At 35.2% G+C, this 15,401-nt stretch overlaps 2 protein-coding genes across 4 annotated transcripts; both read right to left on the reverse strand.

Moving 5' to 3' along the window:
- Positions 1 to 64: 64 nt before the first annotated feature.
- LOC130654435 (uncharacterized) lies at positions 65 to 6,890 on the reverse strand. Of its 3 annotated transcripts, none has more exons than XM_057457014.1 (6): positions 6,717 to 6,885; positions 2,234 to 2,377; positions 1,742 to 1,829; positions 1,549 to 1,658; positions 823 to 1,164; positions 65 to 432 (listed from the first exon to the last, which is right to left on the reverse strand). In XM_057457014.1, exons 1-6 carry the CDS (start codon positions 6,777 to 6,779, stop codon positions 175 to 177), a joined length of 1,005 nt encoding a protein of 334 aa, XP_057312997.1. In that variant the 5' UTR covers positions 6,780 to 6,885; the 3' UTR covers positions 65 to 174. The 3 variants fall into 3 exon arrangements, with proteins under 3 accessions (XP_057312997.1, XP_057312998.1, XP_057312999.1); XM_057457015.1 differs by having other exon boundaries at positions 289 to 504; positions 6,717 to 6,890; XM_057457016.1 differs by having other exon boundaries at positions 289 to 494; positions 6,717 to 6,888.
- Positions 6,891 to 9,800: 2,910 nt separating this feature from the next.
- Positions 9,801 to 11,485, reverse strand: LOC130654690 (degenerin-like protein asic-2). Its single transcript, XM_057457305.1, has one exon. The coding sequence runs from the start codon at positions 11,396 to 11,398 to the stop codon at positions 9,962 to 9,964; it is 1,437 nt and encodes a 478-aa protein (XP_057313288.1). The 5' UTR covers positions 11,399 to 11,485; the 3' UTR covers positions 9,801 to 9,961.
- Positions 11,486 to 15,401: the final 3,916 nt, after the last annotated feature.

Consider the following 15,401-nt stretch of genomic DNA (forward strand, 5'->3'; position numbering starts at 1 on the left):
GATGTGAATAATCTAAAATGACCTGACTGCCGATCCACTTTGATGTTAAAATAGATGAATCGGCTTTAAATTAAACAATATATTTACGTTTAAAAAATACAATATGCATTATAGATCTATTTACAAGATAAATCTTCCTGTATAGTATATAAAATCTGAAAATAACAATTTTCCCTAAGCGTATGATGAGCCTCGTCTTGATGCAAGGCTGTTCTTACTTGTACCATGCTGAAACATTTCACCAATTTCAACTGATTTTCTTTTCGCGAATTTTGAAAATCCTTTTAATGGCTTTGAATTGCTTTTCTCAGACTCTGAAGAAGATATAAAGGTATGGGCTGCGACTCGAAAAACTTCAGAAACATTAAACCCTGTTCGGGCGCAGCACTCAACATAATCTTTAGCGCCCCAATCACGCACAACTCGCAAAGCCTAGAAATACAAGCAATATAACGAGAAATCCAATGTGATTTTCACAATCTTTAAACAGGAATCTAAATAAAACTGTGAAGTTTTGAAGATTAAAAGATTAAAATAGTATATATATAACTCTTCTTTTATTAAAGATATTATTTCGGGTTGTCTGTTCAGTATTTATATTATTGCGGAGTTTATCATTTCTTGAATATGATAATTTAATAGACACCTACTAAACTCTCATGTTTCACAAATGTTAAACTTTCAACAATAAAACCTTTCTCTTGCTTAACTTTTTTTGTTTGTTTTTTGTCTTTAGTAAGGGAAATCTGTCCGATTAAACCTAAGTCCGAGTTACTAGTAAGAATGAAAATGAGTGATATATCTATCTTCTAATAAACTCACCGTTTCTTTATCAACTGTGTATTTCAATTCTTCATTTGTACTAGATGAAAAACTGCCTTCATTATTAATGTTGTTGTTGTTATTGTTGCTGTTGTTGTTGTTGTTAATGTTGCTGTTAAAGTTGTTGTTGTTGTTGTTGTTGTTAATGTTATTAATGTTGCTGTTGTTTTTATTGTTATTGTTATTGTTATTGTTGTTGTCGTAGTTGTTGTTTTTGTTGTTTATATTGTTGTTGCTATTGTTATTGTTGTTGTTGATATTGCTGTTGGAACGCAAATCATGTTTACATCCAACCAAAATAAAAGGAATGTTAGGTTCGTATGATGCAAGCTCTGGTATCCACTAAAAAAAATATTAACCATATTAGACTTTTTTGACAAAATTTATATAATCTGGGCTAACTTAGTATATTTTGTCCATTGCAACTATCTTCAAATGCAGGTTTAGTCGTTATTGCTACCATAATTATTATTCTGGTTATTTATTCTCTGCTTGATTTGACTAAAGAAAATATATTTGAATGAAGATTGTAAGTTTGTCTTATGCTAATTTGATGTACGACTTACTGAGATATTAATTCACGAGTAGTTTATTCTCAAGTGCTCCAAAACTGATCTTAGTCAACAGGGCTCATTTTTTGTGCAGTTTTAAATCCAATTAATGTATTTGCGAACTATTGTGTTTGTGAACTAATTAATGTATTTGTAGTGTCTTACTGGTACATACATTTTCCGTCACATTTTGAAGCGTCGAAAAATCTCCTATATCAAAACAAATCAAAAACATATCGGTATCCTTGTAAAGTTCATAGCGCAAACCATCATATTCTATGCAACCTAAAAAACACAAAAGACACAAAATAACATTATACAAGTTTTTGTGAGAGTCAAGATGGTAAACAAACTAAACATTGTTTCACCAGATAAATCCCAAATAACAAAGTCAACATGCTTGGTGCCAGATCTCACTGTTGAAACACCCTCTTCAAATAACAGTGGTACATCAAACTGAAAGATAAATAGAACTTCTTTATCATCAGGAACGTACTTTTAAGTGTTATGAGCCTGTCGACAGACGAATTTATTAAATTGAAAGCTTTAGGGTCATTTATATTTGACTCTACCTTCCGCTGTAGCGTGTGCACTTCGATAAAATTAATGGAAACGGGATTTGAGGTGGAAAGCTGATCAATGTTTTAATTTGAAAACTCTAATCGAGAAACATGTTATACCAGTAGATGATTTCCAAACCCAGCTATAAGCTTTCTATTCTCCTAGCTATCAGAGACTCGGCTAGCCTGTTAATTTTTATATGAATAGCTTTTAAAAACTTTAGCAGAGAACGATACATGATGACGTAAATTACTCTTTTGTAATGTTATCTGTAAAACAAGATGTATTTACAATCCTACCTCGCACCGTCTATTTACAAACGAATTTAAAAGGGATGTCTTTCCACAACCCTTGTCACCAATAACTGCGATTTTGAATCTGCCAACCAATTCTGTTGCATATAAAGACGAGAAGATACCGGTACCGTTTTGTTGGTTATCATGCTGAAATAAAAATGGGGTGGAAATAAAAAACTTATTTTTATTATGTATCGAATCAGTATTTACGCAAATTCGTTTCTTAATAAGAATCCAGCTTATTTGCAAGTACTAGACCACACAAAATTTAAGACACTTTTAGAACCGCTTTTTTTTAAGTTTTCTACAAATAAAGAATGTCGCTTTAACAGACTTTCTCCTCAAATCGATATATTCTTATTTTGTCAGACGTATTCGTTTTTGCAAGAAACCCACATACAAACTTTTAGAACTCGTCATTTTTTTTTTTTAAAAAAGACGTTTATTTTTGAAAACATCTGTGATAATGAGTCTACTGCAATTTTTTGTGCAAAAAGCTTTTCCACCAAATCTATATTGAAGATCAGCTAGAGGGTCTTACATTACAGGCGGCCAAAGGTAAGGAAGATTCATTACATTATTGACTAACTGAAACAAATGATAATATTGCAGCGTAGCTAGGGTTAACTCCCGGTAACTCGAACTTCCAAGGGACCAGAGAAAACAGTTTGACTTAACGAATGTCCGACTTAAGAGAAGCTCTCGTTAATTCGAACTTAGACAAAAATGAGATATTAATTCGAGTTAAGGCGATTTTTTCTTCAGACTTGTATGTCGGTTTTACTTAGCCTTGTCGATAGTTCTTGTTCAGCAACTCAACTTATTTGGGTTGATGTATTTGTAAAAACAGACTAAAGAGAATCATTTAAGAACAGCTTTTTTAAATTTCTGGCTACATCACATACCAGTATTCATTTTTCAAACGTTTATTTTCTTCTTGACACTAAAAAGTTCGAGTTATGAAAAAATGGTTTTTTTCAGTTTTGTTTAGTAAGATTTTGTTAATTGAATGATTTATAGAAAGCGGAAATTTTAGTGATCATTGTAAGTGGGAATGCACAATGATTAATTAGTCAAAGTATGTGTCTCATGCAAAGTATGAAAAAATGTCACGATTTAAGTTTAGAACACAATTACCACATATTTGTTATTACACATACCGTATTTCCTCTAAAGAACGCCGCCCTCTAAAGAACGCCGCGTTTATTAGAAAAAAACCATTTTAATAGGGAAAGTAAAAAAAGTTGGCATTTATATGAATTTGATCTGTTTTCTTTCACAAAATTCTTCTACATCTAATGACAAATACGAATATTTAGTTTTACGCTTTAACAGTTCACCGTGAAGAATTTTAGCATAACTTTTGCTAGATGTAAAACAAATGAACTTTGCAGGTACACTCAAACCAATCTCTCGTTTTCGTTTCCCAGTAACTGTCGCATTTACATGATTATCTCCAATTTCAATAAAAAACGATATCAGCTTTGACAACTCTATTGGCAAATGTCCCACTAAGGTTTCGTTGCCGTCCATGAGTTTGTACGTTCCAATTGCATTCTTGTCCAGTTCTTGAGCCTCTACTCTCTTGTCTTCTTTGCAAACCAAAGATTCTCCTATAATGGGTGTCCATATATTTTTATAAACATGATGTCCGCGAATATTTGTAGAGAATTTAATGATTAAATACATTTCAAATGTTTTAGGAATCACTCGAGCCATGTTCTTCTCAAATCTCTGACTTCCACGTGTAGCTATCATATATTTCGTATGAGCGTGCAATCAACGATTGATAAAAATAGAACTTTTTCTTATAGAGAAAAAATTCTATTCAAAATCATTTTCCGCGCTTTTGATCTCGTCGAAAATAACACTCCCTTGGATTGTTAATAGTGTTTAAAGAAAAAGTTGACACCAGTAAACAATACTACAAGATAATTGCTCCCAATCTGTATATATCAACCTTACACACTTTTATGTTTGTAAGTGAAAGTTCATTAGAAAAATGTCGCACAACGAGGAGAAGCAGTTAATATCCCATAAAGGGGAAAAAAGAAGAAGCTTTACCTTTGAATTTAAGACAACAGTTGTTGATCACGCAATTAGTACATCAAATCGCGAAGCAGGAAGAAAGTACGGTGTCGATGAAAAAAGAGTAAGAGAATGGAGAGCTAATGTGGAGAAGTTGAAACAAGGAGCAGCGAAAAGATTCAAACTAGAAGGAGGAGGTTGCAAAATCAAGAATCTTGATTTAGAAGAAAATCTGCTCGAATGGATACATGATAGGAGAGCTAATTCTTTGCGTGTTTCGAGAAAACTGATAATGAGAAAAGCAAAAGCAATGCACGATGAAAAAGCTGGAGAGGACACTGTTGCAAAAAATAGTTTCCAGGCTAGTCGAGGTTGGTTGGAAAAGTTCATGAAACGAAATTGTCTTTCATTACGTCGTAGAACGACAACAGTTTAAAAGGATCCAGCGTATCTTGTGGACAGGTTGGTGCAGTATGTAGTACATGTCCGCCGAATGTCAAAGAAATACCAATTCAACGCCGGTTCGATTCTTGCAATGGACGAGACTGCTGTTTGGGCGGATATGACAGCACCTACAACGGTGTCACAGCGTGGCGAACGAGAAATTATGCTTAAATCGACTGGTCATGAAAAGGTCAGAATTTCTGTATGCTTGACAGCAAAGGCAGACGGAAGTAAATTTAAACCATTTATTGTTTTTGGTGGTGCAAAACGCGAATGCAAAGAACTAAATACTGAATTCAAAAATAAATGCGTAGTTGTGTCCTCAAAAAATGCATGGATGAACGAGGAACTCACCTTACACTATGTGCAAACAGTTTTAGGAAAGTTTTCCTTTAATCGACGCTTGTTAGCTTGGGATTCATTTGAATGCCACATGATGGATTCCGTGAAACAAGAATTGTCAAAAGGCAGAATTGAGAATGTCATAATTCCCGGTGGCTGCACTAAATATATACAGGCACCAGATGTCTCATGGAATAAACCATTTAAGAGTCGGATGATCGATCTTTATAACGAATGGATGGTTGAAGGTGTTCAACAGTTCACAAAAGGAGGAAACCAGAAACCTCCATCGCGACGAAAGCTAGTGCAATGGGTTTTAGACGCATGGAATGGCTTGAGCACGGAAATGATTATCAAATCTTTCAAGTCGTGTGGTTTAAATTTAGCTCTTGATGGATCAGAGGATGGACAAATCCATTGTTTTAAAGAAGGATCGTCCTGTTCATCTGGTGCTACCTTAATGAAAAAAGCAACTGAGGCATTGGAAGAAGACCAATCTTCTGACAACCCATTTGAAATTTACGATTGTGATGTAAATGAAAGCTATGAGTCCTTTCATGTTATCGACGAAGACTCGGACGGAGATAGCGACATTGACATTGACATTGTTTAATAGACTTTTCATAGTTTAATTCTTTTGTTATCTATATTTAATCTTAAAGAAAATACTTAACGTCAACTTCTGCTTTTTGTCTCACTCATGGTTTTGTAATAAACGCCGCCCTCCAAAGAACGCCGCCCTCTAAAGAACGCCGCACCTAAAAATTGCATTTTGTAAAGAACGCCGCGGCGTTCTTTAGAGGAAATACGGTATTGGTCTTTTGACATGTTCATATAGTTTGATAGTATGTTTTTAGGGGTTTAAATAGTTAAGACTAGCTTGAACTAAACCCCCTAAACACCTGCTTAAAAAAGCGTCTTTCTCTATTTTCACACGAGATTATTCGTTATGGTAGGTATGAAAATCCAATCTCTTGTATCTATATAATAATGCCAGTATACGTCTGCCTGTCACGCAAAATAGTACCGCAAGTAACGAGACGCACACAAAACTGTAAGAAAAGGATGGGCGAACCCGTTGATTTTTTCACGGGGCACTGACTAGCTTTATAAAAATATTGAAACATATGTTGATGGCTCTTGGTTAATGATTCTATTTTTTTAAACAACAAACCCATTTTATTTAACTAGCAATACCAGCCTGACATTCTTATAAACATATTCTCATAAAAGAAAAGGTGTAGTTAATGTTGATTTTAAATTTGATTTTAACATTAGCTACAATATCAGCACTAAACAAGTTCCCGTATTGCATTCACAATATATTTATCTTATAATAGGATTGGGTTAATTTGTTTTATTAAGTTTCAGAATCATTATCAGACTGAACAACATGTGACTTTGTTTTAGCCACTGTGGTCTAACAAACTCAAAAATTGTTTAAATTAAAATCACATAAAAAATCTAGGTGAGTGTTTTCCCTAAAATGAGATGTGATTCCAAGCTCGTGAATTACACGCGTGTTGGATACAAATGGAGAAATGGGTAGATTGTAACAAAAATATAAATCCATCTGCGCTTTTTATTAACAAGGTTGAAAATGTGTACAAGAAACACAACATAGACAAGTAGCCAAATAGCAGGCGAGTCAAACACAAAACAATAAACTCACAATCGCACTGTCTTCTAAAACGCAAGGTAAAGAGCGTGCTGTGCTTCGCTTAGCCGTGCTCATTCCATCAATAAGCTCTCAACAACACTAAGAAAATTCCTACATTAAACCATCACATGAATTAACCTTGTAAGAAGATTTTTCTTTCGGTTATAAACTTCTATTCAGTTGATTAATATGTTTATTACGTTAGAAAAAATACCATTTAACCTTTTCTTTTTTGTAGCCTAATTTTCTAATTGCCGACTTCACGAAGCTAATTGACTTATCCTATTGTTAGTGTTATAAATACGCACGCGATAATCGAGTCCTTGTTAACCTGCAATTTATTCTAATGACGTAGCCTTCCAAACGATTAACGTCAGATCAACAGATACTGAATTGTGAAGTGTTTTATCCCCAATTGAGTTTTTTGTGAGAATAGTGCTAACTGCTTTTAAAGTTTAACAATGAAAAACAATTCTCACACTAATATTTCCGCCATTATAAAAAAATGATGTCATGGGTCAACTATGGTATATGTCCGATTAAAAGTCCTTGTCGTCTTTCCAAAAATAACTTTTACCCTTGGTGTTCATTTGTAAGAAGCATTTGGGTTGTTGCTGTGATATTTCCTGTTAATAATAATCTAAATGGCTATTTATTAGTAACGTGGTGTTTAAACAGACCCCATGCTAGAAATCTCTTTTCTAACGGCAATGTCTAAATAACAATCGGATCGATTCATTCGTTTTTAGAAAAAGCAATAGAGTATCTGCGTTTTAACTATTTGGTTCATCTAGTCTAACTGAGGTTTTTTTGCATTGAGCACGATCATTGTTCTTAACTTTTTTTCCTCCTCCCTCTTCTATCTTTATTGTTGTGTGTCTGGAACCATGTCGGCCTATACTGCTGTTTTATTCATTGCAGTTATGAAAAGAATGCTGCTTTTGCATTTCACGGAAGTGGATAATATATTTCACAATTAAAAATAATACAATGATGACTATTAGCAATAATTTACCATCTATACTTTCAAATAAGAAAATCACTAATACATCAAGAAATAAAAAAAATAAAAATAAAAAAACGACACAGATCTTTTTAAAATGGGCGTGGCATACCACCTGCTTGAAATTTTTCCAATTTTTTTTGGTCTTTCCGTTACAAAATGAAAGAATGTAAACTACGAAAAGATTCTTTGAGACGAAGGTCGTGAGACAAAAAGTAATTACGGCGCATCTTTATGGCAAATTTTTGATATATAAAGACTATATTAGTACACGGTCCACAATCAAACTGATTTAAAAACTGGTCCATAAAACTGAAAACTAGACGTTTCATTATCTCCTGTACTAACTTGATTTTATATTTAGAAGAAAAAACAACAGCACAAACACAAAAACGACAACCACAACACATACGGTGGCACTTTTAATTGTAACAGTGACAAGAGCTAACTGTCTAATTTCTACAGTTTAAGGAACTAACGGAGAGTTTGTTGTGCCCCAATTTGTAATAATTGCCCCAATTTGTAATAGCCCCTTGCCATTTTTTGTAATAACATGAAAAGTGCTATAGTTACTGTCTCGCAGTTTTAGCTAGCCGAATTGACAGAACACACCATCTGCTAATAATAACGGGAGAAAATGGTTGAGAAAAAAAATTTCACACAAAAAATGAAAAAAAATATTACAATATATACAACAGTAAAAATGTTCAATCAATTTTATTTTGGCCAACTGATAAGCAAATTTGCGTACCGCATCCATACGTCAAACCTTGCAACGCTAACACGGCTTGATCACATCTTATCAGTCTACCATTTCTACATTTCTGTGGCCGGTGTTTGATAGAATTTTTAAATGCAGTAAAATATCACTGCATCTTCCACCACTGACATCAATCGAATGCTTCGCGCTGACGTTTATTGTATTTGACATCTCCAAATGAATTTCTGGATTTCTGTCACTACCAACTTCCCTCATCAAGCATTCCATTTTTGCTATCATGTCCCGCATTGACCACTCCATTTTCATCGAACACCCTTTCGCTATCATCTCCCCCATCTCCCTCATTAACCAATCCAGTATCATCCAAAACCTTTCCGCTATCATATCTCCCATCTAACATTTTATTTCATAAGGTGACATAATGAATATCTTGTCCCTCGGCAAAATGTCCGAGTGTAATAATACTGGGATATTTAGTGGGTTGGGATTTGTTGAGCGAATGACGGTGATGCGTCACCGCCAAATGCTGAAGCAACTCCTGTATTAATTAAACACTACATATAATCTGGTAGATTTATTACTCAATTAATACCATTTCGGTTTTAGCTCAGCAAATCGTCATTAGTTTGGTTTCGTAGTATTCAATAAGACCTCTACAAAAATTTAAATCCCAAATGAAAAAGTAGCAAAATTCAAAACCAGTGATTCCCTTCTGGATAGCAAAATTATTTTAGTCAATTAAAATTTACTTTTTGCTTAAATTATATGACTAAAAACTATTCGCTTTAATGATCAACGTGTTATTTACTCGTAACTGGTCAATTTCGAATCTCAACCAGGTCTATTTGAAATTTAAAATAGACTTGGTTGTGATTGACCAGTTTTATTTTACTTCATGATTTGTTATGTTTTATGATATGTTATGTATGAAAATCCCGAGACTATTAGTTTGTAAGCCTGACTACTGCTTTACGTCAAAATAATTCTGTGTAGTTGCATTTTCCTAAAATTTGCGTTGCGAACTTTTTGCCTCATTATGCTCAGATTTTTAAAATGTAAAGAAGAGTTAAGAATGAAGACAAATCAAAGTGATAAATGTTTTTTTTCTGATAACTAACATCTGCATGATAAATGGCTTTGTTTCGTTTGTATCATACAAGAAACAGAACTGTAAAGGTCCAACAAAACTGATCTTCGCACATACTGGTTTTTGTGTCTAGGTCATTAAGCGTCTCATGAAAACTTTATCATAAATAATTCAACCAATATCCCCCCAAAATAGAAGAATTTATAGGATACTATGGAAGGTAATTTACTTGGAAAATCTTCAAAAACAAAATGCTTGAAGACAAAGACTGCAAGGAGAACGATGTTATGTGTAATGACAATTACTTTAGAATCTGGCAAACCCGTGCAAATATACTGGTACTATTTGCGATGTATACAAATTAGACTGAACGTAGACACTTCATAGAATTTTTATTTACATTAATTGTACTTAAAATGGAATGGTTACACATCAAGGAAACTCTCCTACTTTTTTGTCTCTTTGTTTTTCTTTTTAGCTAAATAATTCGTTATAACTTGCCATATCATTCCTCCGAATTCTATAAGTGAAAAAAACGAAGCACCAATCCACAATCCTAGCAGTCCTCCTAACTCAGAAAAAAGCTTGTTGTTATCAAACTCAGGTGCATGCACAGTCTTTTCGATAGTGAAATCATCATAGTAAACTTGAACTGAAAGAAAATTGTTCATAATATAATCCCGTGTCAAAGTGATATTATTTTCTTGTTTGAGTGCTTGTATGTATTCATCACTCTCAACAATCGTTGGCCATGCTGCTGTTGATACACTTTTCTCGTAGCTATCCTCATAGCAAGGTGCATTGCAGTGACATTTGACTTTTCCTTCAATATAGATTGAGTCAAATTTGTTCAAACATGACATATCTTTTTGAGTACGTGCGGGTGGTAATCGGATACCCAAAATGTTTGACCACCCCACAGCCGATGGTACGTCAACAACTTGGCAGTAGTCGAATAATTTCTGAACATAGCATGATAGAAGACAGGTATCGACAGTGTAGCCACCAACAGCTGAAGAAACAGTATCACTTAAAGCATCTGTGCAGTTATCGCGGTAAGGGTCTTTTAATCGTTGTATTGACTTCTTTTTCACAGATATTCGCGATAGCTGATTTGGAGCGACAAGAATTGCGCGACTGGTAAAGTCTACTAGCTTACCAGCTTCATGGATTGATATATAGGCACCAACAGGAAAAATGTTTTTGGAAATCAAATGTGTACTATATGAACTTTGATTTATATTGAGAGTAACCGACAATCCATATTTAACACCAGGACGATGTTGACGATGGGAACCGTTTTGATTAAATGTGAAACAATTCCCATCGTTTGCACTACTGTATAGACGGAAATCACTTGGATAGGAACATGCTTTGTTAGCAAAGAAACACCTATTTGCAATAAACAAATTTTCAGGCGCCACACCTAACGAAGAGAGTTGTGTAAGATTAAAATTTAAAGCTTGAAGCTTGAAATCTTCAATTTTTTCTTGATATACAGAATCTGTCCAATTCGTTACATTGGGGTACAATGTATATAAAGTTGCTGTAATCTTTTCAATAGGAAAGGGATTCGCGTTACAGATGGTTACTGCGGGAAATTGTATTCCATTGTCTTGAACTTCGTTATAGACACGTGTGACATGAGCGTGACTGTTGAATTTTACTCCCAAGACGTAAATTTGATAGATTAGAACACTAAAAAACGCCAAGAAGGCTAATATCCAAAATAATCGGTTAAGTATCTTTTTAGCATGATATATATTACCTAATCCATGAGTTGTTGAAGTCTCCATAAAATGAGTTAATATCTCAGTTTGTGTTTTCGTTTTGTGTGGTGCATCCTCATCGGGAAGGCACAATATTCGCCGGATAGAAAACATCTTTGACAAAATAAAGTTTGAAAACTATTTTAGTGATACACTTCTTTGTCAAATAGTACTTTCTTTGGAGTCGTTATTAAAAAATTAAAAAAATGTATAATATACAATTGGGTTTTATTTAAAATAATATACATGTTTAAACACTGCTCTCATAGGGAATTAAAATTAACCGTTGTGGGCTTTATAATTATACCGAAGGTCTATCATTAATAAGAAAAAAAAAATTAAAAGATTTTTATTATGCAGTGTTATTCAAAATACGAATAAAAGATTTAGAGCGTTAAATGGCACTTTGCGTCATGTAATTACGATGTAATGTTAACCGTCTGGATTTTGCAAGTATAACCTAATTTTAGGCATTCTGATTAGCCTAGCGCTTTTGACGAATGGTCGACATGAAGCGGCATTTTCCATTGTGAAGAAAAATAGTAACTTAAAATGTAAACAAGCACAAACAAGCAAATTCAAAAAGTGATGGAATTGATTTTATATCTCACTCCCCAAATACATCAACCAATATCAAAACATTTCATTCACCAATGTAAAGGTTACTGTAGCTTTCTCGGATTTAGTATCATTGTATAGTCTGGAAGCTTGTTCAATATGACATAGCTAAATACCCAGCCACATTGTTTATGATAATCCACGATAAGATTTCCATTTGAATTAAAAATACTAAATACAGAACGACGGATTTATAACACAAATATGTACTCCCATTTTCAGAGTCGTTTGTTCAGCTTTTTGGTTACTCAGTCAATATGAAAATCATCAAAGCTCATGTCATTCTAGGCTGGCTAGCGAGCCAAAAAATTACATCAATATTCGTCGTAACTAAACTTTAGTTACCAATCTACTTTGCACATTTAAACAGGACCGTTCCAAATTTTTTACCTCGAATGTTAACGAAAGAAGTGAATTATGTTCTTACAGTATCACAATAATTGAAATAGTATTTTTATCTAAATAAGACGGTTTACAAATACAGTCAGCTTTCGGTAACTCGCACACCATATAACTTAAACTTTCCTTATCTCTAACCAGTTCCTTGGCTCCCTTAAATTTAAAAAAACTCCGGTTAACTCGAACCTCGGATAACACGAACATTCGTTAACTCGACCTATTTTTGGCGCCTTTCCCCTGAGACTAATTTAAACTAGACTGGATAAATGTCAGATTTTTTTTAGTTTTTATAACTTGGGTGAAGGGTCTCCTTAAGAGACAAGAGAGGAGTTGAACGTCCTCCACCATACCTTAGTTTAAAGGCGCGATTGTGGAAGTCCCATGAAATGCCACATAGTGATGGTGTCACTTTAAGAAACACCCAGTCCGGTCTGTGAACGGTTGGCGCTAGGAAGGGCATCCAGCTGTAAAACAATGCCAAAACTCTTTATTAATGGCCGTAAGAATAGTTAATAAGACAAACTGCGTAAACGGGGCTGGACCTCTAAGGAGTGAAGGTGTCGCGCACGGTAGGACAGATGTCAGATGTGAGCATCGTCAGACCGTTACCCAGCTATCACATCACAAGGTAGATAACACTAGGTTGAGGATGGCTAGTGTAAATGTTGGTACTCTGAGAGGTAGAGCAGGTGAAGTAGTTGAAATGTTAGAACGTAGATCTGTTGATATGTGTTGTGTTCAGGAAGTTAGGTGGAGAGGAGCTTCAGTGAGATTTGTGGAAGGTAGGAGGGCAAGGTATAAGCTTTTTTGGATTGGTAATAGTGATGGATATAGAGGAGTTGGCATATTCGTTGCGGAGAAGTGGGTAGAAAAAGTAACAGATGTTATGCGTGTTAATAGTCGTATTATAGTGATAAAGTTTTTGATAGGTAATAGGATTGTCACTTTTCTGTCAGTTTATGCTCCACAGTGTGGACTCAGTGAGAAAGATAAAGATAAGTTTTATGATGAGTTAATAGCAGTCACATCAAAGTTTGGAGACACTGAACTTGTCATGGTGGGCGGCGACTTTAATGATCATGTTGGGAAGTCATCTGAAGGTTATAGAGGTGTGCATGGAGGCTATGGATTTGGGAGCAGAAATAAGGAAGGGGAGAGATTGCTTGAGTTTGGAATGGCAACGGACATGGTGGTTTGCAACACATCATTCAGTAAGAGACAGAGTAGGCTGATAACATATGAGTCAGGTGGTTGTAAGACACAGATAGATTACTTTTTGGTTAGAAAGTCAGACAAGAAAGTGGTGAAGGACGTGAAAGTTATATCGGGGGAAGAGTGTGTTTCCCAGCATAGGTTGCTGGTTTGTGATATTATCTTAAAGAGTGTCAAAGAAGCCAAGGGAAAGTACAGGCCCCGTCGAAAAGTCTGGAAGCTGAAGGAAGAGATTGTAGCAAGACAATTTAGTGCAAAAGTTCAGCAGTTAGCCTACAATAGTCAATGTGATAGTGACAATGTTGAAATTACTTGGACTACTTTGAAGAATTGTCTTCTAGAAGCTTCTGATGATACCTGTGGGTGGACGAAAGGACCAGCTAGACATAGACAGACCTGGTGGTGGAATAATGAGGTTGACCAGTGTATAAAGGAAAAGAGGAAACTTTGGAAAGAGTGGAAGTCAGGTGGTAGTAAAAATATTTACTTAGAAGCTAAGCGTCGCGCTCGTACAGCAGTGTATAAGGCAAAATCAGAAGCAGAGAGAAACAGATTTGCAGATGTGTTAAGAAGGGAAGACCAGCGCAATGAGGTATTCAAGATAGCAAAGCAAATGAAAAAAACTAATCAAGATATTGTAGGTGAGAAGTGTATACGTAATGATGAAGGTGTTTTGGCTAGCACAGAGGAGGAGAAAAGGGTAGCTTGGAAGAATCATTATCAGAGGTTGCTTAACACTGAGTTTGATTGGGACGAGGATAATTTGTCTGATGATGATGTCGTAGAAGGGCCAGCTATGCAGATCAAGACAGAATGGGTAGTGGAGGCTATTAGGAAATTGAAGATTGGCAAGGCTGCAGGAGTATCAGGTATTGTTGCAGAGATGGTAAAAGCATCTGGATATATTGGAGTTGAGCTTATTACAAGTCTTGCTAACCAGATTATAAAGGATGGTGCTATTCCGAGTGAGTGGCAGTCGAGTGTAATAGTGAATTGTTTCAAGGGCAAGGGTGATGCATTAGAAAGGGGTAACTATAGAGGTTTGAAGTTGGTTGATCAAGTAATGAAAGTTATTGAAAGAGTGATTGATAAGTTACTTAGAGAAAGAATTGATATAGATAAGATGCAATTTGGTTTTGTTCCAGGGCGTGGCACTACAGATGCAATATTTTTACTCAGACAGCTTCAGGAAAAGTATTTAGGAAAGAGAAAGAATCTCTATTTTGCCTTTGTAGATTTAGAGAAAACTTTTGATAGAGTGCCACGTAAAGTTATTTGGTGGGCTATGAGAAAATTAGGTGTGGATGAGTGGCTAGTTACGATGGTTCAGTCTATGTACAGCAATGCTAGAAGTCGTGTCAGGATTAACGATTCACTTAGTGATGAATTTAGTGTGAATGTTGGTGTACATCAGGGTTCTGTACTTAGTCCTTTGTTGTTTATTCTAGTCTTAGAAGCGCTGTCGATGGAGTTCAGAACAGGTTGTCCATGGGAGTTATTGTATGCAGATGATTTGGTTCTCATAGCAGAGTCGATGGAAGAATTAGTTGAAAAGTTTGAGAAGTGGAAGAAAGGACTAGAAAAGAAAGAGCTGAAGGTAAACACGGCAAAGTCTAAAGTCATGATAAGTAGCATTGCAGCCAAGTGTGACCTTGTAGTTGGAAAGTGGCCTTGTGGAGTTTGCAGGAAAGGGGTTGGTAGTAACTCAATTTTTTGTCAGACTTGCAAGCATTGGCTACATAAGAAGTGCAGTAGTATTAGTGGAAGGTTAAGAGCTGGCATACAGTTTGTATGCAAGCGTTGCAAAGGTGAGATTATAGAGAATGAAGTATTTCCAGCTTTAATGATGTACAACAGTGGCTCGTTAGAGATAGTTAAGAACTTCTGT

Source organism: Hydractinia symbiolongicarpus, chromosome 8 (assembly GCF_029227915.1).
Source record: "Hydractinia symbiolongicarpus strain clone_291-10 chromosome 8, HSymV2.1, whole genome shotgun sequence".
NCBI classification, from domain to species: Eukaryota; Metazoa; Cnidaria; class Hydrozoa; order Anthoathecata; family Hydractiniidae; genus Hydractinia; species Hydractinia symbiolongicarpus.